Below are 25,052 nucleotides of genomic sequence, written 5' to 3'. Positions count from 1 at the left end.
CTGCCGTTTCAAGTTTTAAGTGTATTTCTTTACTGCCATGAGTTACTAAGTCACAAGTCAAACGGGACCTCGAAAGTCGAATAAGATCTACCTACTTGTAACGCAAGGCCTGTTACGCTTGTATTGTACATAAAAACCTCGTTGAACCTCGGCTCCTTGGCAAATTTGCAGATGTGGGTTTTCTTTTTTGAGACTTTGCGGTCACCCACCACCAAGTAGCCCTTCACGTACAAATCTGAGGAGGCAAATAATATAAAAAGAGTAAGAGGAAAACTTTTCCACTATAAACGTGGGCCTGATGTGTTTCTTTACTGCATAAACTATGAAACAAGACAACTTTTTGCTGTAAGGTACGATGGAATTTGGTTAGATACAGGTACTGGGCTGACAGCTCCGTTAGTATCACGCCAGTTTATGGGGTTTTAAGTTCAAGACCTATTCTCGTCGTTTCTCTTTTGTTGACTCTTACTATAAAGACAAATTTACCTGGTGTGGAAAGAGTTTTAATGGCCTGCATGGGTCTTGGCATTCGTACCCAGGCTTCGTTGAGAACAAAACCGGACCACAGTACCCACTAACTGACCACCATCCCCCACAAAATACCCAACCCAAGCCAACCCACGGATCATTTACCCGTGCCTAGCCAAGCCAAGCCGACCAAAAACAAAACAAAACAAAACAAAACAAAACAATACATAAGAAATGGTATGCATTCCGTAGGTTTGACAAACATATCGTGGGATAAGTCTGATCACAGGCAAACAAGGCAAAAACTGTTTAATCTCGCCACTCAAGTTCTTCTTTCGTTGATTTCCATATGTCTTATTCGATATCGTACTACTGGGTTTCGAAGTATTGTCGTAGACGTCGCTACAACCGTTGGCCAGGCACGACGTATAAGTCTTACCAGGAGGATGCTCCGTTTTAAACTTGTAGCTGATCTTCCGGCACTGGATGACTTCAACGTACAACTGGTCCCCATCAGCTTTGCATTCTTTCTTGAGTCCAAGCTGTATCTCGCCAGTGGTTTCATAGTCTCCTGGCACAAATGAACAGGGTCGTGGTCAAAAAGTGACATGTTGACAGTTGAAAACAAGAAAGGTCAAAGCTTTAAAACCTCTGCTAACGTATTTACATTCCGCATTTCCTCGCCAAAGACGGTGCTAATCCCTGGGATGAAAACATGGAAGAAGTGAAAGAAATCTTGAATTTTTTCTCAGAATATTGCATAATACTAGCACTGAAGTGGAATTTAGACTTGATGAAATCAAGGATAGGACAAGGGCTGATCCAGGACAGCTTCGGGGTGGGCCAAAGGCCCGGGCCGTATCCTCCCCCCAAATATTGAAAAATAACGAAGGCAATTTTCTGGTTGATTTTATTTCCTCCAGTCCAAAAGCGTGTTAAAAGCCCCCTCCAGGCTAAAACAGTCACGGAAAAAATCCCACATTTTTGGCCTTCAAAATAAGTCTGCCCCCCCAAAATTTGGTCCCAGATCCACCCTTGGGAAGGGGTGGTATATCAGTTTAATACTACATTATTCGAACGCGCCCAGATGATTGCTAGGTTTAAGACCACATGCTAGCATATTCAAATGAGCATGATTGAAATTAATTTTACTTCATTGTCTCGTGCAGTGTAATACCAAAATTCGCTAACAGGACTGACGAGGATTTGTGTAAGCGAACATCGTTCCCCAATGCATTAAATCCTCCGCTGGTAAATGCATGCCACGCTAGCCGTCACACTACAGGGCGTCCTAGAAAAAAACCAAACCCTGAGGAAAGGGGTTAATATGCCCAAACCATGAGATATGATTATAATGTATAAGGATCTCCGAAAGTAGAAGCAGGATTCTTTCTAATGATACCTTGATGGTATCCCTCCTGCCATGCATGACTGAACACCATTGTCTTGAAAATGGGGCATCCAAACTCAGTTGTAACACTTTGGATAAACCAGTGAATGAGGTTGTCCTCTGTCATGCCTGTCCTGGATAAGATATCAGGGGCACACCGATTATTTACACATTACGTAATTCACAGTTAATTATGCACCGACACCTTCCGTGTCCAAGTCCATTCATCCTGCAACTGGTTCCCCTTGGCTGTTGGCAACGTTTTCTGGAGTTCGCAATGTGCGCCTCCTTCCCGAATGACCCTTATTCAAATTAAGGCTTGTCCCATGTTCTCGATATTTGCGCACATTTTCCCAGATGATCGACTTTGCCGGTGGATCCCTATCAGGGAAGGGTTCCCTAAATGCAGCTTGGGTTGCTTGGAAGCTCTTGTTTTCAAGAAATTTCGTCACGACAAACACTCTTTGATCTTTGGTAAGTTGTACCATGTTGCAAACTTTCTGTCCTGCTTCGAACACTTTTCAACACTGCACTGGCCTACCTCGGGGCAGGTCAACACATTTAAACCAGATTATTGCATAAATTGAAAGTGACAAAAGGCAATCTTCCCTCATTAACATGACCTTTTGTTGTCACTTTCAACCAGGACAAGTATGACAGAAGACAACCCCATTCACTGGTTTATACAAAGTTTTACAACTGAGTTCGGATACCCCATTTTCAAGACAATGGTGTTCAGCCATGCATGACATGAGGGATGCCATCAAGGTATCATTAGAAAGAATACTGCTTCTTCTTTTCGGATATCCCTATACATTATAATCATATCTCATGGTTTGGGCAAATTAACCCCTTTCCTCAGGGTTTGGTTTTTTTTCAGGGACACCCTCTGTAGCTTCAAAACACTGACTGAATACAACTATTAATACGCGTAAGAAATACATGTATACGTGTTTTGAATTCAGGGCACAGCGTGACTACAATGATAAACGAATAAATAGATAGACTGTGCAACATACGCGCAGTGATCTAACATGAATGCTCAGAAAACTTTGGGCAAATATAGCCCCCACACTATTCTGACATCATTTAAGAAAAGCTTTGAGGGTAACTCATGAGAGCCAGTTAAGGACATATCGTGCACACTCATTTGCATGCTTGGTCCAACAGTATAGGCCGTGCACGACTACATTTTAGTCGAATGTGTACAACCTTGTGGCGCTTTGACGTGAGAGGAGTACACTCAAGAGTGACTGTAATGTGACAACATCGCCAAATCGAATGGCGGTTACAATTGCATGGTCACTGCTTTGGGCTCAAGGAGTTTACAATTTAATGTTAACGGTCTCGGCATCGATACAGTGCCTGGTGCACGAAGTGCGTATCACCGCAAGCCACTTTATGTTTATGAATGTTCCTCAGTAGCCTAGTGACAACTCAAACTCGAAGACCAACAATAATTGGAATTTACACCAACATGCGTCGGACACAACACTATATCTCCTTTTTGTCTCTGCGAGTTTCGGAGAAGAGAGAATTTGTCAAAGTCACTACTTCACGTGCATTTTTAACAGCGAGCCGAGTTTCGATTACAATATTGAATTCTCTAAAATTACATGTTAAAACATAATGACAATTGGCAGATGGTGTATACAGATCGTGCAGCGACGTTTCTCTCTACAGATGATGGTAAAACAGTGATGCAACGTTTATCGCATAAAAACATTTTAATATGATTAAAACTAGTGTATTTCAAAGCGATGACAGATTACTTTAAAACTGTATTTTAAACAATATGTATGCAGTGATATTGCTAACGCAACGTTTGACATTGTAAAAGATGAAGTGAAACGTTAGGACATAGGACAGAACGATACAGCACTCGGCACGTGCATGGAAATACTCCTACTGTGGCCACATGAACGTTTTTAAACACTAAATATTGTTTCGAGGTGAACTGAAGTGTTGATGAGGACCCAGCATACAGGCGAGGATCCAACTGGTGAGCTTTTGCAGCTGAAATTTACCTCTACCTAAAGAGGACCCCCCCTTCAATAGGCCTAAAAGGACGGATCCAGAACCAACTTTCCGTGAAGGCCAACATTGTGTTTTTGAAGAAAAAAAAGAGTTCTCATGTTACCGTTAATTCTTTTTGAGGAATGGCGCCAGATTTAGGCTTCCTACGATTTGCCCCCAAAATAGGTTTCTTTAAAGGAAAGTATATATTTCTTTTGTGGAGGGCATGGCCCTCATTGGCTCCAGGATTCACAGTGTCAACCAACGGGCGCACGAGCAGCACTTCGGCTTTTAGTCGGACCTTTTCATTCGCAGGGACTTTGGTGACACTTTCTTCCTGAGAGCAGAAAATGCTCAGTTGGTGAAATTGTGCTTCATATCCTTGGATACACGGCCTTTTTAGTGTGATTTGTGCACGTCCTTGCTTGGAACATATCCTTCGAGCTACAAATGTGTGGATCCACGCCTGCATGTATGTAGTAACTACTGAGGTATCTTTTAATTATGCAGAGGCACCCTACCTTTCTTGAGGAGTAAATCAGATTGCCCTGGGCAGCAATAAGCAGACAGCGGCACGAAAAGATGAAGGAAGGAATTGAGCTCTCCGAACACTGCAAACCACTTGGACGGCATTGATACATGTTTGACAGTTAGTTTGGCAACAACAAAACCGACTCCATATTGCGATATTATTCTGTACTGTATACCTCAGCATGCAGCACGTGCAAAGAAATTATTCTGTGTTATGCGCTCACCGCTTCTGAACTATCGTAAGTGGAACCCGACTGTTGTCGCAACCTCGAGTCCAATAGTTTCCCAGTTGTATTTGGCATTGACATATCAGTCGGAAACCGGTGATGAGTCAGTCAAAGACAAACCACACTTTGTAGGCGACAAAATATGATTTTTGGACACCCGCTGCAAAATACACAGCACACAGGCAGCCTTGCCAACAACAGCAGGCCCTAATGCTTTACATATAAAAGCAAAACCAAACAAAACGAAAAAGTAGATCTCTGGTGCGCATTGAGGACACCTGGTACATTGCTTTGTTCGTTGGTATCACATCAGGTAAACTTCTTGCCTTGGTTGAAATATTTTGTTAGTTCACTTGCGACATTAGCTGTAATTTAGTCAAAATGCGAAATGCATTATCGTTTAATAGCGTAATGTGTCATGCTCGTTAGACATACTTGGCGTCTCGGGATCGATGATCTGCCCTGGCCCCAGATCTCCAGCAAACATTCTTGTGTACATGGCTGCCTTCAGGTTGACCTGCATCAAAGAGTTACTCTCCAGACTAGTGCCCGCGCCCGGTTCCAACTGCGGTTTCCGCACCCACAGTTTCGGCACGCCACCAACCCTGACGAAGGGGAGCAAACACATTAAATGGGTTCAACTCTGGATAAACCTTGACCATAGTTAATCGTAATTCGACTAATTCTGATCGAATGTCTAGTCTAGTCAACTTGTCTAGTCAACTATTTGCGACCGGCCTGTAGAGGTTGGTCGCATCGTTGGTTGCCATAAACCGTTTTACTAGCTCAGTGCATGGAGGCCCAGTTATAAGAAAAATGCCGGAAAGACAGTATGTCACTACTATAAAAAGACCGTTTTCACCATTTTTGCTATTTTGCCCTTCCCGTGGCCACTTTCTCTACCCTTCGGCCTAATGACCTGACAACGGTTGACTAGGGTCGTTCCCACTTCAACTTCACTGCACATGCGCTAGGTGCCTCAAGGACCAACCACTAGTTAACTATTGGTCGTTAATCGAACTAGCCCCTTTTGACATTCTCTGCATCGTGGGACCGGATGACAAGCCATGGATTAGTGAAACAGTCAAACGGTCGTTCATTTTTTCTCTTCAGAATTTATCTTTACTCCCTGCCCATCGATCTGCAGATGGATACATAGTATATAAAAAACGCTTTGAGAAAAGTTTGTAAAGTTTACGGAAGGGCCCCACCCTACACGCTGAAAAATGAACAGTACAGGACAGTACTGGATGACTGAGTTTCCAATCCTGATTCACATGACCACTATACCAGTTCATGCCATACCTATTCCCGTCATAGAACAAGATACGCACCGATGTCCATGGAAAGGTTTCCAACCAGTTCTTGTTCTGGCAAGCTTTTAAATTCGATTTTGCTTATTTCTGATTCTTAAATGGAACACTCTTTGAAAAGATGATGACTTGAATTCGAGTACTTAAAAAAAGGTTGAAACTGACTAAGGTCTTGCTGGTGCACTTGTTCTACAGGATTGCGCATAAACTGTACTGCTTCTCTGTTCATGAAGGTTCGAGATAACCAACTCTGATATAAATGGCCGTGACCTAATGTGATTTTGAAGTCTCCTTTGTTCTGCAAGGGAAAAGAAGATGAACATGCTTTTGGGACTCGGTTCTTTAAAAAAAACATGTTTGATGTTTTACTCTTATCAATAAAACAAGTAGATTGCATTTCAACAGAAATCTAGAGAGGATAACCTTAGAATTTGCTCCTTTATTTTCAGATTAAAGCTTATCTGTGGTTGTGTATATTATGTGCATGGATTTTTGTAGGGGCTAACTAGAAGTCTAGTCCTTGCTTCGAGTTGTGCAGTGTACAGATGTAAGCCAATAGCTTTCACGTTTTCACAGTTGGAGTTCAGATTAATCATCCTAGCATCCTGTACAGCCGAAGGCTTATATGTTATTTCACCTGAAACGCAGGGATGCTGCTTGATGAAGACCATTAATAACCCACGCTTGATTGCCCCAACCGTGACGTCTCTGTCTCTTTATCGCCATGGAAACTCGCTGCAAACGAAATCTATAATTGATGGGCGGCACTTCCTCCCGGGTTGTGTGTTGGCCCCAGTACGAACAGAAAGGCCTATTTGTCAGACCGCAAATTCGCTTTTCCATCATGAAACGGATTGCTAATCTAACAACAGCGTGAAATTACAGTCGTTTGACGCTTTCAGTGTGATCTGTACATGTGCCAATTCGCCTCCCTTCCACAGGAGTAAAAAATTGGTACATGACTTTCGAAAGCTCCGTATTATCCCCCAATATAACGTGCTTGTGCAGGGGAATTAGCATAGCTCCAAGCAAGCAAGCACAAACAGACCCCCCTCTGATAATGAGTTCAGCTGCTACGCAGATACGTAATGATCCCTTAGCTTGTTGAGCGAATACCACGCAGCGGTGAAACATGAACTTACCAGCATAGTAGACGGAATATGCTGATTACTCATTTGATTTATTGATTGTACATCTTCTGACATTAAAGACTAAACAAATGAACAGGGGATGTCAAGTAAGAAGAAAAATCACTATTTAAAAAAAATTGTGATTAACCAGACCCCTGTTCGAAGGAGAATCAATCTTCTTTGGCAGAAAATATAGGTTTACAGTTGGTGCTTGTTTTGCAAATGGGGTATTTATTACCCTTCGCTTCTTATACAACGACATAAAAACTGGTACAAGTTTCATAGCTTGACATCCGTTATGTCTTTTTGCCGTTGTGTTTGACGGCGTGCATAATGAGGGAAAAAAGGTCCACACTGGCGTTTGCTTTTTGCCTTACTCAAAGTTCTCGTCCTGCCTTCGGGGTACTAGAAAAAGACCACAAGGGAAGAGATGAATACCGTTCCGTTGTGGAAAACCAGCCTCATAATCCTACATCATTAAAAGGACATTTTATGGACATGTTCAGCGCCCTTTTCACATGAACACAGAGCAAACAAAATAAAAGACACCAAACAAAAATCTGACTTGATATGAAAATACCCGTTAATATACTCAAATCTGATTTGCACTCAGCATGCATCTATTGTCTGCTTTTAAGACATTATACAACACTTTCAAGTAATTGTAAACATGTAGCATGTACCAGACACCGAGGAAATAACCAGGGCAAACAACATCTCGAAACGTTCCGTGCGTGCAGTTCATGCACTGAGTCGATCATTTTTGTGCTCCTCGTCAAATTGGCAGGCGACGGGACGTGATTTACGGTACGGAAGGGGAGCCCACATCTCCCATCGAAGAAAAATGCCTGAGGAAGACGTGTGCGCCAATTACCCGACCCATGACGGGTTTTAACTTCACCACCCTAGGCGACCTACCACCAGATGTGCGGAGAGGCCCTTTAGATGAGTGAGTGAATGTGGGGCGCATACCAATAATATCAGAGAAGTCACCATTTGCCACAAGCCTGCCCAGGCGAGCTGGATGCAAAAAACGAATGTGTGTTAATTAAAATTCTCCTCTTTGCAAGAGCCTCTGACCCTGGCATACACTAACATGCTAAATCAACACGTCCAGCCACTTGTAAACAAACTGATGAAGCATATAAACTATTAACTTAACATTCTTCTCTTGCTGAGCCAACTGTATTGCTTATTTGAATTATAGAAATATGGACAATCCAAAACAAATCTTTGGACATGTCAAAAATATATCTCATTATTCCAAATGAAGGATGCAAGCTAACAGAAGTTGATTGTGACAACAATAATGTAAAAGCTTTTACAATCTTGAGGTCTAAATTTGTATGTTAAGTTTTGTACACAGGAGCACTATGCACTCTGATGTCAGATGTCATTTGTCAGAGCAAATGAAATCGAAAACAGAGGTGACTTTTTCCCCTGAATTATCAACTGATCACCTTTACAGTTAATGGAAAAACTACTGAGAGCAAAATCGATTATATGTAGAAACTAATTGGCTGTATGCAACGCTTACGTCTTTGCAACCTGGATGCAAATGATGGCATATTTTGTCTGCATTCTCAACCTGGGTTAACCATCTCAATGTCTTCTCCCATCTGGACCAAAGACTTTCCCCCTCATACTTTTTTCTTTTGCGCCCGGATACGACCCTCAAGGACGTGACGCTTGAACGTGCTTGAACAGCAATTTCAATGTCACTGACGGTTAGATCGGGTGCTGGTTATGGAGTGGTCGAGAAAGAAGCCCCACAACCCTTACATGCATATGAACAGGTGAGAAAAAAAACTTGAAAAAATAACTGTGATAATAAAACGGCCAGAAAATTCACAAAATAAATCAAGATAAGCCTACCACCAGCAAACAATACTAAATACATGACTACTGGAATTGGAATAATAATGATGAAAACTCTGCAAGATGCAAAATTCCAGAGGTCATGAGTTGCATTTTGTTTCTTTAACAAGACCTAAATTTACATACTTGTTTCAATGTCTAGTAGCGTATATGCTGTAACCCATGCTGCAACAGACCTCGTGTCGCAGACTCTGATGATAGTTTGAGAAGATAATTCCTTCAAAAGGTTACAACATGAGTATCCGCTTCGTAAATATGACGTCACTTGAATTTAAATCGCGTTCATAGCACATGCACTGCACATAGAGTTACATGCATGTTGATCGCCGTTTACATGGAACCGTGGAACCGGAAGTTAACGCGCAACTTCAGCGATCGTCCAATGGGAGCCTGCAAATCGTGGGCGTCCGCCTTTGTGACGAAGTCACTTACGAACCAGATTACGGGAGAAATCATTCACAAAAAGTCCATTATCGAGGGCGAATGAAATTTCATTCCCATGATTTTTTAATAGCGCCCCAAGCAGGGCAAAAGGGATAACTGCTGTAATTAGCAACCGCCTGGTTTCAGCAACATGCGATGTGATCCGTTGGTAGCGTCTTCAAACACGTTAACTATGCCTAAACGGAGTCAAACGCTAGCACGGTACGCGCCTCTCTGTGTATGCTTGTTCATCATAGTGGAATGTCTTTACCTTACAAAAGGTGTACCGGTACAGCTAAAGGATTACCCCCCCCTTTTTTAAAAAGTGACTTCGAATTATCGCATGGATACTCACTGCACTAATTTAAACTGTCAGTGAAGTTGTCTATTATGTTTAATGTTATCTGTAACAAGTGCCAAACGGAAACATGAACACAGTTGTGATTGTCAGATCCAATAGGAAAGAACAGCGCGTAATCAGCGAATGATATCAAACAGGTATGGAATATCTGAGTCAATTCCATATCTGCAGGGCAGGGATGTCATGTATGATTACGATTCGCAGTTAAACGGAACCCGGTGATTAATCATAATTAAGAGAGACCTTTGACCTTAACCGAGCATGTGTCTAGCATCATTTCAAGGAGTAACGAGGGCCATATCAATTTCATCTTGGCCGGGGAAAAGGGTTAGCAAGGAATGATTTAGGTGCGTAAATGATTCATCCTACCCATCTCAGACAGACTACGAGGAGGTTAGGGGTTGGACTTACCTTTCAGTGTTGTGGCCACCGTTGAGCAGCGCGCTGTCTCCGGTCTGCTCCTTCGGTTGACTGCGCTCGGGCTCTCGAGCCCCGTCGTCCTTTCCTGTGTGAGAGACGAGCTGACAATTAAAAACATGGGCCGAGTACGGGCCGGTATTAGTTTTGATATAATATAATGCTAATGAGTCTGCACCTACGCGCGACAGCAGACGTTGTAGTGCCCTTTGCACTATACTACCAGCGCCGCGGCACCCGACCCCGCATACCGCACCAACCGCGGATAAATAATGCGTGACACAGTGCTGCAGCATCGCCCGACGGGGAGCGGTCTAGGTACCGTATATGGTATAGCGGACCGCGGCGCGCGCAGCTCTATTCCTCGGGAACTTCTACAACCAGGCATGCAAGGGAAAAGGATCACCATCGATTATCGATAACATCAATTTAATCAACACTGGTTTGCTTAAAGGTAGTCCTGCAATATACGACAACCGTTCGGATTATTGAAATGGAATTTCAATGTCACGTGTATGGAACGGATGGTAACTTGTGACGATGGAGGGACGAATCGTTATATTCGTAACATCGCATGCGGCTCCAAATGGCGTACTTCAACAGCATTCATCCGGGACACTTAAGTACCAGCAGAAAGACGTAGAGTAACTACGGGGCGGCGTGGGACGTGTAACACCTAGTATACAGTGCGTCCGTGCCCTCCCCCCGTGTTTAAAATAGAGCCTGGTGGTAAAGGGTCACACAGCGAGCTTCCGGAACCCTCGCGTGGCCCGCCTGTGAGGACTTTACAAGGGACCGCCAAATTTTGGAAGAGTGATTTTAAACTGAAATCACCCCAATAAACATTTATCTTTTTGTTCTTCAAGTACTCTTAGTAACAGCTCACTTGAAGATGGGTATAAAGGAAATTCATTAACGATCTCTTACTTCTGCCATCATTGTCCCCAGGTTTCCTTTTTAATACACGTTTGTTGTAACTTCCTGTATTTACATGATTATTTGTGTACTTACAAGTACATCAAGTGGCACAGGTCATCACATACAGTTTTGAAAGTGAAACATTATTTTTTGCCACAATATTTCTTTTCAGGTCAGGCAATTTTTCAGTTTCTCTACATCAAAACCCTGGCAAATTTGCTTACAAATGCCTTTTTTGAAGGAACGTTTTCTAAAATAAATTCACGAATAATAATTGTAAATTCTAATTTCTGAACAGAATTTTTCCTACAGGGTTCTGGAAGCGCACCATCAAGGGACAACTTTCAGTCTATTTACTGAAATCTTTAAACAAGCTCCAAATTATTCGGTTTCAGTATCCCTACGGAAAAAAGTGCATTAACTTTTTCGTTTTGCTTCCCCACAGATTTTACCTCATATTAAAGCAATTGGTACAGCGATTTTGTCTTTGTGTCAGCACCTAGGCCTACCTCAATTTATATCGAGCAATACTCTCACTTGGTTACTCGAAAAAGTATCCAAGAATTACCCGTGAAAAATGCAGAGTTCACGGTTATTATTTATTACCCGAAGTGCCTAGAGGAATGACTGCAATCTATTAAGAATGACTCATTACCAGTCTAATGGGATGCTGTGCGATTCCCCCTGAAATATTGATGTTGCATTAAGAAAGAAGAGGGGAGAACCCCAAATGAATACACACACGGGAGGTTCGAACCCAAGGAAAAGTCAAACACGATGATGCGATCAAATAGAAACACACCACACGGTAAAAATGCCAGATTGCTTTAAAATCCCATTAAATGGGGCGTTTGTTTTACCCCCTCGTTTTTGTACGTTATGGAAATACTTTACAAAGATTCTCCTCAGATCATGGGCAAGTCAGGTGTGGGGCTCACGATTTTCCTCTACCAAACTCCTTACCCTTTTGGTTCCAAAAGCTTCTTTATATTCAGATGAAAGAGCTCCGGCGGCCTATACCGGGAATAAGCTGCTTGGAACATGAAATCCATGATAACCGAATTGTGCATAAGCTACATGTACAAACACCAAAACCTACTTAGTGTCCGACTTTGAGTCTTGTATTCTTTTTTTTGAAGACAACGATGCATAAAACAAATGTAAATACCAACGACAGTCCAATTTTCTTTCTTCCTCCTGCTTCGACGATTATACTATGCTTTCTTCCCCATTTTGTGACAGAAAATATTGCGATGTTATGTCTTTAAAACAAGTCCTAGTATCAACCCAAGAAATAGGACGCACCCTTGTACCACTGTGTATTGAAATGAAATTTACGAAGCGGAGACAACTGCATTACATATTCCATTTCAAAGTACTTAATCTATCAAATAATAAAAGAGAGTAAATAAAGGGCAATTCATCTCCAGTGTGAAGCTTAAATAAAATGCAGGAAAGCCAAACTAAAAAATATACTTCGATAACAAATCACATATGAAGTATGGAGCTTTTGGGCAAAGCAATAAAGAAACTGAGCATTGGACTTTAATAATCAATTCGATTGTCTATGACAAATGTAAGTATTTCAACCTCCTATGTTCTGAAATGCCAGAAACGAGGCTGTTGCTTTGTAACAAGTTTCTGCCGACGAGATTTGCTGAGGATGCCCTAGATGACAAAGTAGCAATGGACTGAAGGGTTCAACCAGAATAGGTCGGGTTCAATGACCCCTCTGGAACGCAGGCGACCTGACTTCAAAAATAACTTTCTGTAGCAGCTGTCCGGTTTCCCTCTGGTTTGGTAGACACGGCGAGGACCGCCCCTTGTCCTACGGCTCGGCCTACTGCAGCTTTCAGTAATGAAGTTGTTGCAATCGTCGCCAAAGTTAGACAGTGTTTATTTTTATCGTCGCAGAAAGATAATAACTTGCTGACTGGCTGAGAGATTACATTTGCTACAAACAGATCAACGACAATTGTGACAGAGCTATTATTCAAACTGGCTCACTTTGAAGAAGCTGGACGGCCTCAAGGTTCGTGCCTGCATACTTACAAACCCTTTAGAAATATTGTGCTGAGGAAAATCAAATTAGGCGGAACTTCGTCTCGTGCAAACTTGTAGTTGTCGTCTGCGTGACGCCTACGACGAAACACAATGGTAGGACTACGAAGGCAACAGTTTTAATCACCAAACCCACCAGATAACCTAACCTAGTAAGCTAGCCGGCCGGTAAGCCTTGTCTGGCGTCAGCTTTAGCCAACTGACCAGCACGCAAGCCTGCCAACTACGCTAGCAAAAAAGTAAACTTCCATATGAGCCCCTATATACCTGGACCAAGAGAGGGCACAATTGTCTCAGCAACGGAGGCTCCTTAGTGGGAACTGCACTTTACTGGTTCACAAACGACTATGAAATGCACACGTTACGGTCGTATCGCGACCAACAAAATTAACACTCCCCACTAACACGGCTCTTTTCAGCCGATGAGGGTGTGCTTCTGCTTAAGGTGGATTAACCCACCAACCCACCTGCCACCAGTCAGTACCTCGTTAGCATCTTAGTTATGTCCGACAAGTAAGATATGTAAACTAAGACAAGACAAACGCTCAAATACATTTTCTGAACTAATCTTCTCAACATCTGTACCTGCTTGTATATTTCATCTTTTCGCGCGGCATTTTTAGGTTTGCTTTTATTTTAAGGCCGTGTCCGAATCACTTGGCTGCGGCTTGAAATTACATACGAGTCTATGGTAGTAGCCGTGACCAGTTCCAATAGAGTTGTGTGTAATTTCCGGCCGTAGCCAAGTGATTTGGACACGGCCTAGGAGTGGCTATTTAAACGTAATTGCACCTTAAATTAATTTAAATCTCATAAATAGCTACTAAAAATGTCAAATTAATTGCCTGCATGCCTTTGTTATCCACATGAAATCATGGATATCGTTTATTATAGAAAACAGATTAGATTCATGAGTGGACGAGAGGGCAAATTTGCATTTGTTACATTGTCAAACCTAACAGCCAAACGAACGCATCACTCCTCCTTGTAACCTGAACACATTTTTGAACAATGAGTAAACAAATCAATTTCAGACGTGTCATAAGATAACCCATGGTACATGCACAAAACGAACATCAGTCTTGTAACGCCCAAACCAACAATGTACCAGGTATCCTTCAGATGTCCCCGAGTCAGTGTCAACGCTCGAGTAGCCAGTTACGTACACACAGATGGCAGAGCATCCAGCATGTGCTGATCCTACCTACTAAGTACCGGTTTGTTCTACAGAACAAGACGTGTCGATATGTGATCAATCCGAGTGTCAACTTATTGAATATTTCCACGTGCCCAGGCGACAGTTCCCAGGTTTTATGCAATAAATGCAGCACGCACGTGAACAGTTAACCTTGTGTAAACAATGGGTTTTCGTTGCGACGGGGCCCTTCGATTACTGGTTTGGTGTAATTCTCAGTAATGTTTATTAATCATGTCCTTTAATGACGCCGTGGCATGAATTTACGCTGAAACACATTTCGCGCGAGTCTCTATTCACCTGAAGCCTATGAAACTCACGGGGCACCACTTTTTATCCTAGATAATTCTATACTCTGCACTCTCTTCAACACTGCTACCTGCCGTTCCTGACAACTGAGGGTGCTGTGGTGTTCGTTCGGGTACAAAATCTGTTCTGGGTTTTCTGTTTCAAGTGCCAACCAAAAATCGTATATTCATGCTTTACGTTGGCTCATGGGCTGACTGTCACGTGTAGAATCATAAACGAAACGCTGGAAACGAATTCTGACGGTGACAACTCCCAGACTCTGAAATCATCGATGATTCTAAGGCAACTGCAAATCTGGAGAATCCAGCGATGTTTTGGCCATGTTCGATCGGCTACCATTTATCGACCCCTCGTTGATTCTCCTTAGCAATCACTAATCAGCGCACAAATGTATATCCTGGTTTTAAATCAGACGAAATCGATCAGTGGTTTACTGACGGTCGCTGATCGAATTGGACCTGTCGCTGAACATTCCCGATGGCCTCCTTTAATGGCGGAAAGCACTGTGTGGAGGGTTTTGCACGGAGTTACTGTCACAGAAAAGTCATTATGGGATATTTTTCACAAAGCTTATTGCCATTAGCGGGGGGCAGTGCAAATGATACGTGATAGCGTTACCATGTCACCGAATTTGGCTACGAGGTGACATCAATGTTTTGCTTATGAATATTAAAATTTACACTTGCATTAAATCGAGACGGCATCAGAAACATTAAAAATGGCAACACAAAGATAACAGTAGATAAAAGGGATACAGAGGATGCAAAGACTGTTGTGAAAACTTGATGATAACATGACATGATCTCTTGGACTACACCTCAAGGGTATTCAAAACCAGTTTAACTTCAGTTTTATCATATATTAAAGCGGCAGCATGGAGCTGCCTGCAGCTCCAGGCTTGCAATAATACCGGTCACCAATAAAAACAATACAGGGTGGCATTGTAAGCTTACTGAAGGTGGTGATCGCAACATTGATGCAGGTGATGAAAGGTGACTACAGCAATATCAAAGACGCCACTGAAGGAAAGAAACTTAGGAATGTTTCCATTTTGGTATTACTCTCACAGACACGAAAACTATTGGCATCGCCCAAGCCGGCTCGAAACCAAAAAAAAATCAGTTTTGCCCACATCTGCCGTGATACTACAAGGAAATGTCATTAAGCTAACGCGTCCTAAACGAAAAAAAAAATCCTCAAAGGATACGTGGGAAATAGTGCTTTTCACAGATAAAACGAATGGGCTGCATCGAACATGATCTTATCCGAGTATACGAGTTTCATTACTTAATCCTCATTGCGTCTTTGTTCTACATGTGTAGTGATACAAGTGTTTTTGTAACTTGGCTGTGACGACAAACCTTGTTCCGAGTATTTTTTCTAGAGTAAAAAAAGGAGAAAGGCCAGGCAGCTTTCTCAGGACGATGCTTCTGACGTTGACGTCGATGACACTGACAGTGACGTTAATTAGTAGTGCATTGTTAGCTGAGGTCATTGTTAATAAAGGTCTTCTTCAACAGCAATGACGAAGATGACGATGACAAAAGCATCATAACAATGATAATACTATGAATGATTTGGTTGTCGAGCAGAGGTAGTTGCTTCACTGGACCAGTGTTGCAGCCAAGGGTACAACATAAAAGACAGGCGGTAACGACAAAGTGGTTTGCTGCGCGACATGTTCACATTGACACAAAACGCAGACACCCGTTAGATTATTACCGGGCATGTTACTTAAGCGTTCTGCCACAGATGCCAGTCAGTACGAGGCATCGTATACCTAAGGAGACTGCCCACTGACCAGAACGCAGTAATCGCAGCGCGATATCTTTGACTTGGGTTTCTGAATACAGTGCTTCTTCACCCCTGTAGGCAGTTTGTCCGCTCTCAGCTTTAACAATCGTTGTGTATCAAAAGGCTCAGACTAAAGGTCATGGACAGTCTAGAAACTACGACACAGGAATAAATCTATAATTGCAATGATTTTTACAGCTTTTTTTCAATTCCCTATGCGAAAGTAAAAAAACTAAAAAAAAAACAAACAAACAAAAACGATCAATGCAAAAGGATGCAATAACTGCACATCTTTCATTTAAATGATCAACTGGACATCAGACTTCGCTACGGTGGCCGTTTCATCGAATCTATAGCAGTTTGGAAAAATAATTTGTCGAGTTCTGTAGAAGCACAGAATCAGAAGCCATGAGCAACTACGTTTAATGTAAGTCGCATTCATTTAATAGGCCTACTTGCGAGGCGACTCTCTGCATACCTGTGTCTATCACTTCAACCTCGATTGGTTGCCTCGTTTGAGTGACGGCTGCACTTTTCTGGGTTTCGCTCCAGGTTTCTCTTCTCCTGTAAAAATCAAGGTTCGTAGAATGAATTCTATTGAAAAATTACATTCTGGTACCAAACCAGCCGACTATTCAGTCAACCTGCAACGAACGCACCACACAGTCTACTTGCAAACCAGCAAAAAACGAGGGACTTTAGGAAATTACCAGCTTCAATAATTGTGCAACGAACCTAGTAATCCAAATTTGACAGCTGAAACCAGCAAGCCAGTTCATTTATTCTGCACCGTGACGTGTTGAGTAAACATCTGGAGCAATATTTTTACAGGGGAAATTGGTGCAAATTGATTAATAATTTCGCAACTGATATTTTGACCTTGCTAATATGGAACGTTGATCCCTTTCAAAATTCATTACTTTCCAAGTGCATTCTACTGAGAGCTAAGCGTTCTCGTGTTAAAGGTTACCTCTCCAGAGTGATGTTTTGTGGTTCATAGAGCTCAGCCGACGAGCGTCTAATCACAGAAGATGTCGAAGGTTTATCGTGGTAGATGCTCAGGTTCTGTGCTGACTTGGACGTACTTGCTCCCTTATCAAATGCTTTCTTTTTTCCCGGATCTAACATACATGGCAAGATTACGCGATAACATTACAGCTGTTTGTATGACACTAGGTACCAAGTGGTGATTTGAAACTGGGTGAAGTTTATTTGCCAGAGGGAATTAAAAATTAAAGGGTTAAAAACAGATTGCTTTTTTTGTAACTGACTTTAGTTCTGTTTTTAGCTTGTAACCAACATAAGAAATTCAGACAATAGAGACTATACAGTTTAAATAAATATCCAGTGCATTAACAAAGAGCATTAGGAATCGTCAAACAACAGCTTCTCACAGTCCCGGGAGTTCTTGACCGAGCCACAAAATGAATGCATTTACATGAATTGGAGACTTTGAGGCGCTTGGTGGCGGCAAACATACGCCCGTATGTTTGCCGCCACCTTCTGAGCGTCTCAAAGTCTCCCTGTGCAGCACAGGTACAGATCACTTTTACGGATCCTTCGCCGACTGGTCGACAGCGGTTCTGATGGGACCCACCTACCTGCTCGCTTAGAGCTTGGGTTTGTGCTAGTGTAATGGAAAATACTGGGCTCGTTCCTGGGCTTGGAAGCCCGGACATTACTGGGTGACAGCCGGGCTTTTTCCGTGGTCCTGTCCGGGGACAGGGTCTTTTGGGGCTGCTGCTTCACTGGTTTCTTCGGTTCTGGCTGTAAACGAAACAAAAAGGTCATAGTTTGCATTTAAAGAAATTATGTGCTCCAAGTCGAGTCTACGAACGATAAAGGTCAATTATCAGATCGGCTTCTGGTATGATTTGCTGTTAATTTTATTTAAACACGGGTAAATTAAATCTATCTAATTAAAATACAGTTCCAAAATAATAGCGTCCTCCTTAGGGGCTGGTTTCAAACTTCGGAGAGACAGATAGGTTGTAGGAATGGGAATAAAACGGATGAACGCAAGAACAATTATATTTATAAAACTTCAAGAATGTTTTGATTCGCCAACCCAAAAAGAGTCGGGGTTGCGGAATCCGCCCGTCAACATTTTTTTCCGATACCGCCGCAGTGCAATTCCTTTAGGAGGTGAGCCTTCAGGAGCTTTTAGAGTTACTTTTTGCAGTCATTTCGACACCAATTTTGCGAAAACCGAACAAACTGTTCTTGTGCAGCGAGCATTTGCGTGGAACACGTCAGCCCAAAATGTATACTATTTCCACAGTGGTGCTTAAAGCACTCGGGATGGCACGCATGTAGCCTTGAACTTCAAATGAGCATATTCCCTGGTTTCCATATCGACGTAAGAAATGCAGAGTAACGCTATGAGGACGCAAACTGCAACGCGGACAAATGGAAACATGTCAAACGGAGGTGTCGCCGACAACGCAGACGAACGCAAACCAGCCCTCGAACGATCGGCAAAGTTGAGCAAGGTACAATTTTGCCGACTGTCTGCGTTGAGTAGCCGTGGTATCCCCATACAAACACGCATGCTGGCATGACCGGCATGCAACGATGTCTCTCTTGCTTAGCTCCACGAATTTAGCGCATTTTCTCCTTAATGCTTAAATATTACACCCCAGTGATCAACTATATAAGGCCGTTTTCCAATACTCAACTTCGGCTCCGTCTCGGGCTTCAACTGTTTTTTACTAGCTGACTTTGAAGCTGTAAGCGCACTAATTAGTGCCACAAAACATCAAATAAGATGTAAGAGAGCAACAACTTACAGTAATTAAATTTAATTAAAACGCTTCAGGCCCACAATTTGGGATTAGTTTCGGGGACGAAGCCTGAGAGGGAGACGAAGTTGAGTACTGGGAAACGGCCTAAATAGCTGACCGTCAATAAAATGCATAAAGACTGGAGTAGAGGGTTGGCATCATGAGACGGTAGGTCAATCAAAATGCACAGTTTCGGCCGCCATTTTGTTTCAATTTTTGGGTGGAATGATGACATGCACCATTTCTTCCGTTTAAGTCTGCATCTTCACGTCTTGCGTTCCGTCTGCCTTACAAACGACCATTTGGAAACCAGGCTTATGGTTTATACGTTCGACCGAGTTCAAACTTCACATTTATAATAATAACAAAAGCGTGTTGTAATGCACGCCAAGATTCAAAGAAATCGAGCGAGGCACAGCAGAGTTCTGGTGAGATGGACCAAAATAAACTCTTTCTTTTAGGGTTAAAGAAATGACTTGAGTTGAATCCTTTTTACCAAAAGCAGCAACGTATGCCCTAATAATAATCAGGTTCGCCAGGGTGACGCCTCTGCTCAGGATGCCAGAGACACCCAAGTACACTATTGTATACAGGACATCAGTAACGGATTTCTTATATAATGGCTTATAATGTAGTTTTTCTACTCATGACGTTCCTGTTTGTTTGTATGATCTGTTCATTACTCACTTGCTTCTTCGTCTCCGCTGCTGTCTTGCTCTCCTGCGTGCTGGTCTTTGTCTCCTTGCTGCCTTGGCCTTGTTTGCTGCCGGAGGGGTGTTTGGTAGTCACGGTGACTTTAACAGATGTACTGATGCTTGACGGTTTGCTGCTGGCACTTGTGGTTGGGGAGGATTTGGGCGGCTGGCGTTTTAGGGGACTCCCATCTTTAGCTGTGTGATTCGCATTATGGTCGATAACTAGAAAGACACAGGCCGTTGGAGGGGGAGTTTACATTAAAATGAACTGCATGGTAAGCGTGCCCGTATCTCCGACGATAGAACATCTTCCTTCAGCGCCATGTTTTGATATTTACCCGTGAAACGTCCCACAGGAGAAACCTGCAGGGTACTATAGCATACGTTCCCTTAGCTGTGTCTTCAACTTGAGTTTCAAATCGCACAGTTTACATTGATTTAGATACACTTCAGACCAAATAACAGCCCCCTGAAAGTTTACCGAAAGTCACTCCCAATGGTCTTGGATGTGACGAAATGCAGCTTTAAGGCGTTGCCATACGAGCATATAGAACTGGAGTATCTCTGAGCGACAGCCTTATATCACTCGTCCAGGTTTTCTAAAATGCAGTCACTGTTTGAATCTTCTGGGTCTTTAGGAGGCCCAAAAGTCATGTCGTTATGTAATAACCGAAACTTTGCTACTGGCGAAGCGATTCAAACTTTAATAAACAGGTGTGTTATCGATCACAAATGCCCCGGTAAGCCCATTGTTAAATCCATACAGGTGTAATTTATGACTTTAAGCGATAAAGTCCAAATTTATCAAGATGAACCAATAAATAAGGTTCGAGATTAATGTGTTTCGTCTTTACGGAACCACGGTAGGAAAACCAATTTCTTTGTTCTAACCATAAAGTGACCTTTGAGCCTTGGGATCCAACCAAAACAAGCTTCTAAGACCAATCTGTTTACCAACTTTAAAGCTGATATGTCGAGTCCTTCTCCAGTTACTGAGGGAAATGCGAAGAAAGTACACTGTGTACCCCAATACTTAACCTGCAATAAGTCTGATTTACAAATAGATGTAGGCGCTCTACTACCGAAATCACGCCGCACCTTTTCCACCGTGGTCTGTCTTCACTGTTCCATTGGTCTGGTATCCCTTGCCGTGGTTTTGTCCGTTGTAGGGTTGTCTGTGTTGCGTCGAAGAGGAGGGAGGGGGCTTGGATGGTTTATCGCGATGATGGTCTACAAGGGTAAGGACATCAGATTGGGTGCTGCTGAATTATACATACGTATCGTCAACTGGAAAAGGGTAATATAACTACAATAGATGAAATCCCGTCAAAAACTGTCTTGGTTAAGTTAAAAAACGAAATTTTCACAGATGTTGTATCTTTAGCAGATAGCAGAGTTAATTCCTCCAGTTAAATTTCCTTATAAATTGATTAGTACTGGCATATTTAGTCATGGGCAGTTTACTTATTGGTTCAACAAAGTTATTATTTAATTTTCTAAATAATGTCCAATCTAGTTCTTAACTTCTTTCCTTAATTTGATCATAATTATGCAACGCACAGTCGAAATTACGATTCTATTCTTTGAATCTACTGTTAATATGTAAATATATGCACAGTACATGTATTTGCAAAGCAAACACGAAACTGAAATAAATCAATAAAAAGGTGCTTTTCTTGTTCAGAAAGTAAATAACTTGAAAGCATTTAACATAACATCATGCTTTATGCATTGTGAGAACCGGTACAATATTAAATCAATCAAAAGTCAAAATTTCTACATTTCCATTGTTAGAAACAATAGTCGATCGTTTCTTTCGTCCTTCCTTTCAGAAAACCGTATTTTTGCGATACAAACTTTTGCGATATACAAGGAACAACACAAAACAAATCTTGAACATAATGGCAGCGTTCATCACGTGCAAGACGAACCGGGATATAATAAGCACGGGGTGGGGGAGGGGAATTGCCACACGGTGAAGGCATCGGCGGTACTGGACTAAGCATTAACGTCAGACCAGTCGTAAAGTTACCTCGCGAGCTGCGCCGTTTGGTTACTGTGTCTGTAGCTGCATAGGAAAAGTGAGAAATACCTACCTAAATGGCAGCCCCGCGCCCTCATTGACCGGTCACTTTATATAGGTTTGACTGACGCATGCACATTAGTAATGCATGCTAGGGGGTGCCGGGTAGGGGGCGGGGTCAAGCGAAGCAGTGGCCCATCCTTCTTCACATTGCTAGGAAACAGATTCTAACAGTATTAACGATCCCGCAGACTGGCGTAGGGTAAAGGGCCATGTATATGTTTGTATAATATTTTCAAGTTGATGAGTTCCAGCTCATTTGAGTAACACCTAGCTAGCAAAAAAGCAAGGGATTCAGTGATAGCATCGTGGTTTGTTTCTGGTGATAATGTGTCAGCTAACAGATGATGTGACCCATGACGGTTTGCCGACACCAAATCAAGCCTGTGACTCATCGTTCCATGTCTGTTCATTGTTCAAATCCACTGAGTAACATCGTCAGCTAACTGACACCAACGTTCTATAGACTGTTCTAGGGTCACGAGAAGAATTCAGGTATTTCGCTTTTTTTTCAGTAAAAAAAAATCAATACGGGCGTTTCACAATAGTGCGCCATCAAGAGATTGCAACGCGTTGACCAATCACAATGCGCGATATTTGTCGACCTAATGCGCGTTCGGAAAGGGTCGACAAATTTCGCGAGCTGTGATTGGCCAACGCGTTGCAAACTCATGGTGGTGCACTATTGTGAATCGCCCCCTATTACATGGCGCCACTTTATCGTCACCTTATCGGATAGAGTATTGTTTTTCTGTGGATCTCGAGTGGAGATCTTGTGAACACATACCAGACTTAACGATAAACATGAGCGATCAAGACTGGTTTGCAAAGCCACACTGCAGAAATTCGATATTTTTGGGAGTGATTAATAGCTGTTGAATGTCGTCTAGCCATCAGGATGAAAATCAATTTTGACATTGCCATTAGTGAAGTCTGGATTTTGAAATCTATTATTGTTTGCGTGAGAAAAAAACAATCAACGGGAAAAATCGAACTGCATGCTCATGTGCAGTCGTCAGTGCTGTTAGATGTAACATCAATGTTGTTAAGCACATTAATTAACAAGTCGTAATATTCAAATTATTTGGATTAATATAATTATGGCAACTCAAATGAAACTGAAGAACACGAAGAAATAAAAACTACAAATGTCGTCAGTCAAAATTAAACAACTTGAGAGTATCTCTTTCCAAGTATGCAACAAATGCATACCGGTGTTCTAATATCAAAGACGTTTGGTTTTTAAATCAGAGGGCGTGAAGGGAATAAAAGGAAGAGCACAAGTTTGGGCAACAGAAAAAAAACCAGACGGGCTCGCATTGGGTTAGATCCACACCACACGACACAAGTCACAAGATTTCCACACTATATGGCCAAGGCAACTGAGTAACTAGCTCGCTGTTTCCATACCTTTGTACATGTTCTTGCTTTCGTTGGAAAGGGCCCTTTGTCAAGCTGGCAAATTATTATGCACATAAAAGTGTTCATGTTACTTCACGGACATTTCTGTAAATGTGGTACATTACAACATGTCTCCCATGAAAGGAAACTTTTCACAGTCATACGTGTAGTTTGCCCTCGTGCGGTAAGATACCGTAATTAATATGAGATAAATATCCCCACTTTTTCAACATAGATGTGCTCTTCCTTACAGTGTAATTGTTGCAAGGTGTTTGGGGGTAGACTAGACGTAGCATATTCATGACCCATTCCATCAAACAACATGTACTATTCGCTCCGGTCAATAGTGAGTGTAATTCGGTCAACATAAACCACAACACAGCAAAATAATATTCTTGATTTGAGACTGATCATTGCTTGAACTTTTTTCTCCGGAAACAAAGAAAAACCACTACATTTGGCTGGAACCACTGAGGATTTCGTGTCAAATTCAGGGGACGAAGTCTGTGCCCGCGAGAGAGGGTTGGGGTGGGGGATAACCGGGGGGGGGGCTGGAAACCACGTGACGCTGTCACTGGTGTCCTTCAGCCCCCTATTCCAATAGAATTGGGTTACGTAGCATCTATGTATGTTTTCCCAATGCCACGGAATTTCCTGATATTAAAGTCATATATCATACAAAAAACAAGGTTAACAAAAATTTATGCCTAAATCTCTTTCCCCTCTTTTAATTAAAACCAAACTTAATACACAACGTATGAAGTTATTTATGGTTGGCTCTTCAAATCGATACTAACTGAAAGGTGTAGGAATAATTCGAATTTTTGAAAAGTCATCCGAACTACGCAAAACATCTCAATACTAGCACGGTGATGCTATCCTGTAATCCATCCGTCTATCTGATCTGAAACCAACTCTTATGTCGATGTGTTATTTAGTTAACATTTTACTGCTTCTGTCTCTTAACAGATTGCGTGAGATAATAATAAGTATATGTTTTAGGTCCGCTTGGCACAAAAAAACTGGGGGTGATCCTGTTACCTTGTGCAAAAAAGAGGGGTTCGAGGATACCTCTCTCCTCCCCTGGGATTTACGCCCATTATCATATTCTACGGGCTATCTGGACGTTTCTGAGTGAAAAAGGGACTTGTTATGATTCACCTACTGCTAATTTAGGTTTATGGACCACAAATGTTCGATGTGAATTCAGCTTTATGTACCAATTTTCGAAGGGAAAATGGGAGATATTGTATCGTCTGGTGAGGAATGTGTATGGAAAAGAATGAGAGGAGAATGCCGGCTGGATCGAAAGGTCATATGGCGAGAAGAATAGGGGCCACTTTGTAAATTATCAGCCTGCATGGAAAGACAACAGAGTGAGAGCGTCTCGTGGCTTGACATTCACGAACGATCATGGCGACAGAAATCAACACACATGCACGAGGAAAAGCGACTGGAAATAAGACTCGACAATGTTGCCACTCCTCATCACTGTGAATAGGCTACACAAAGACAAACTGAAACAAACTTCGTGCCCAACTAAAGGTGAAACTTTCATTCCCGCAAATCAATTTGATATCTTGGAAAGAAAACCTCCTTCATGAACCTGTACACGAAAGTGCAGAAATATATGGCGTCCCTTCCTTCTTTAAATAAAGA

General features: G+C 42.2%; 1 protein-coding gene across 6 annotated transcripts in view; it reads right to left on the bottom strand.

The window, feature by feature from the left end:
* The window catches only part of LOC110987729 (uncharacterized), an 88,473-nt gene that overhangs the window by 5,495 nt on the left and 57,926 nt on the right, over window positions 1–25,052 (bottom strand). For 3 of the 6 annotated variants that reach the window (XM_022250738.2, XM_022250739.2, XM_022250741.2), the window contains 10 exons: window positions 21,008–21,139; window positions 19,902–20,131; window positions 18,033–18,198; window positions 17,402–17,552; window positions 16,910–16,995; window positions 10,149–10,242; window positions 5,068–5,237; window positions 4,396–4,422; window positions 908–1,039; window positions 96–235 (listed from right to left, as the gene is read on the bottom strand). In XM_022250738.2, coding sequence (XP_022106430.2) covers window positions 96–235; window positions 908–1,039; window positions 4,396–4,422; window positions 5,068–5,237; window positions 10,149–10,242; window positions 16,910–16,995; window positions 17,402–17,552; window positions 18,033–18,198; window positions 19,902–20,131; window positions 21,008–21,139 — 1,328 coding nt within the window. Of the gene's footprint in view, window positions 1–95; window positions 236–907; window positions 1,040–4,395; window positions 4,496–5,067; window positions 5,238–10,148; window positions 10,243–16,909; window positions 16,996–17,401; window positions 17,553–18,032; window positions 18,199–19,901; window positions 20,132–21,007; window positions 21,140–23,402; window positions 23,448–25,052 lie in introns of those variants that run through there. The other 3 variants (XM_022250740.2, XM_087136296.1, XM_022250742.2) reach the window with 3 other exon arrangements.

The sequence above is a fragment of the Acanthaster planci genome, linkage group LG04, assembly GCF_054643075.1.
Source record: "Acanthaster planci isolate LZ-2023a linkage group LG04, COTS_SCS, whole genome shotgun sequence".
NCBI lineage: Eukaryota > Metazoa > Echinodermata > Asteroidea > Valvatida > Acanthasteridae > Acanthaster > Acanthaster planci.
The sequence above is the reverse complement of the archived record's forward strand: the minus strand, read 5'-3'. Positions and strand labels throughout refer to the sequence as shown.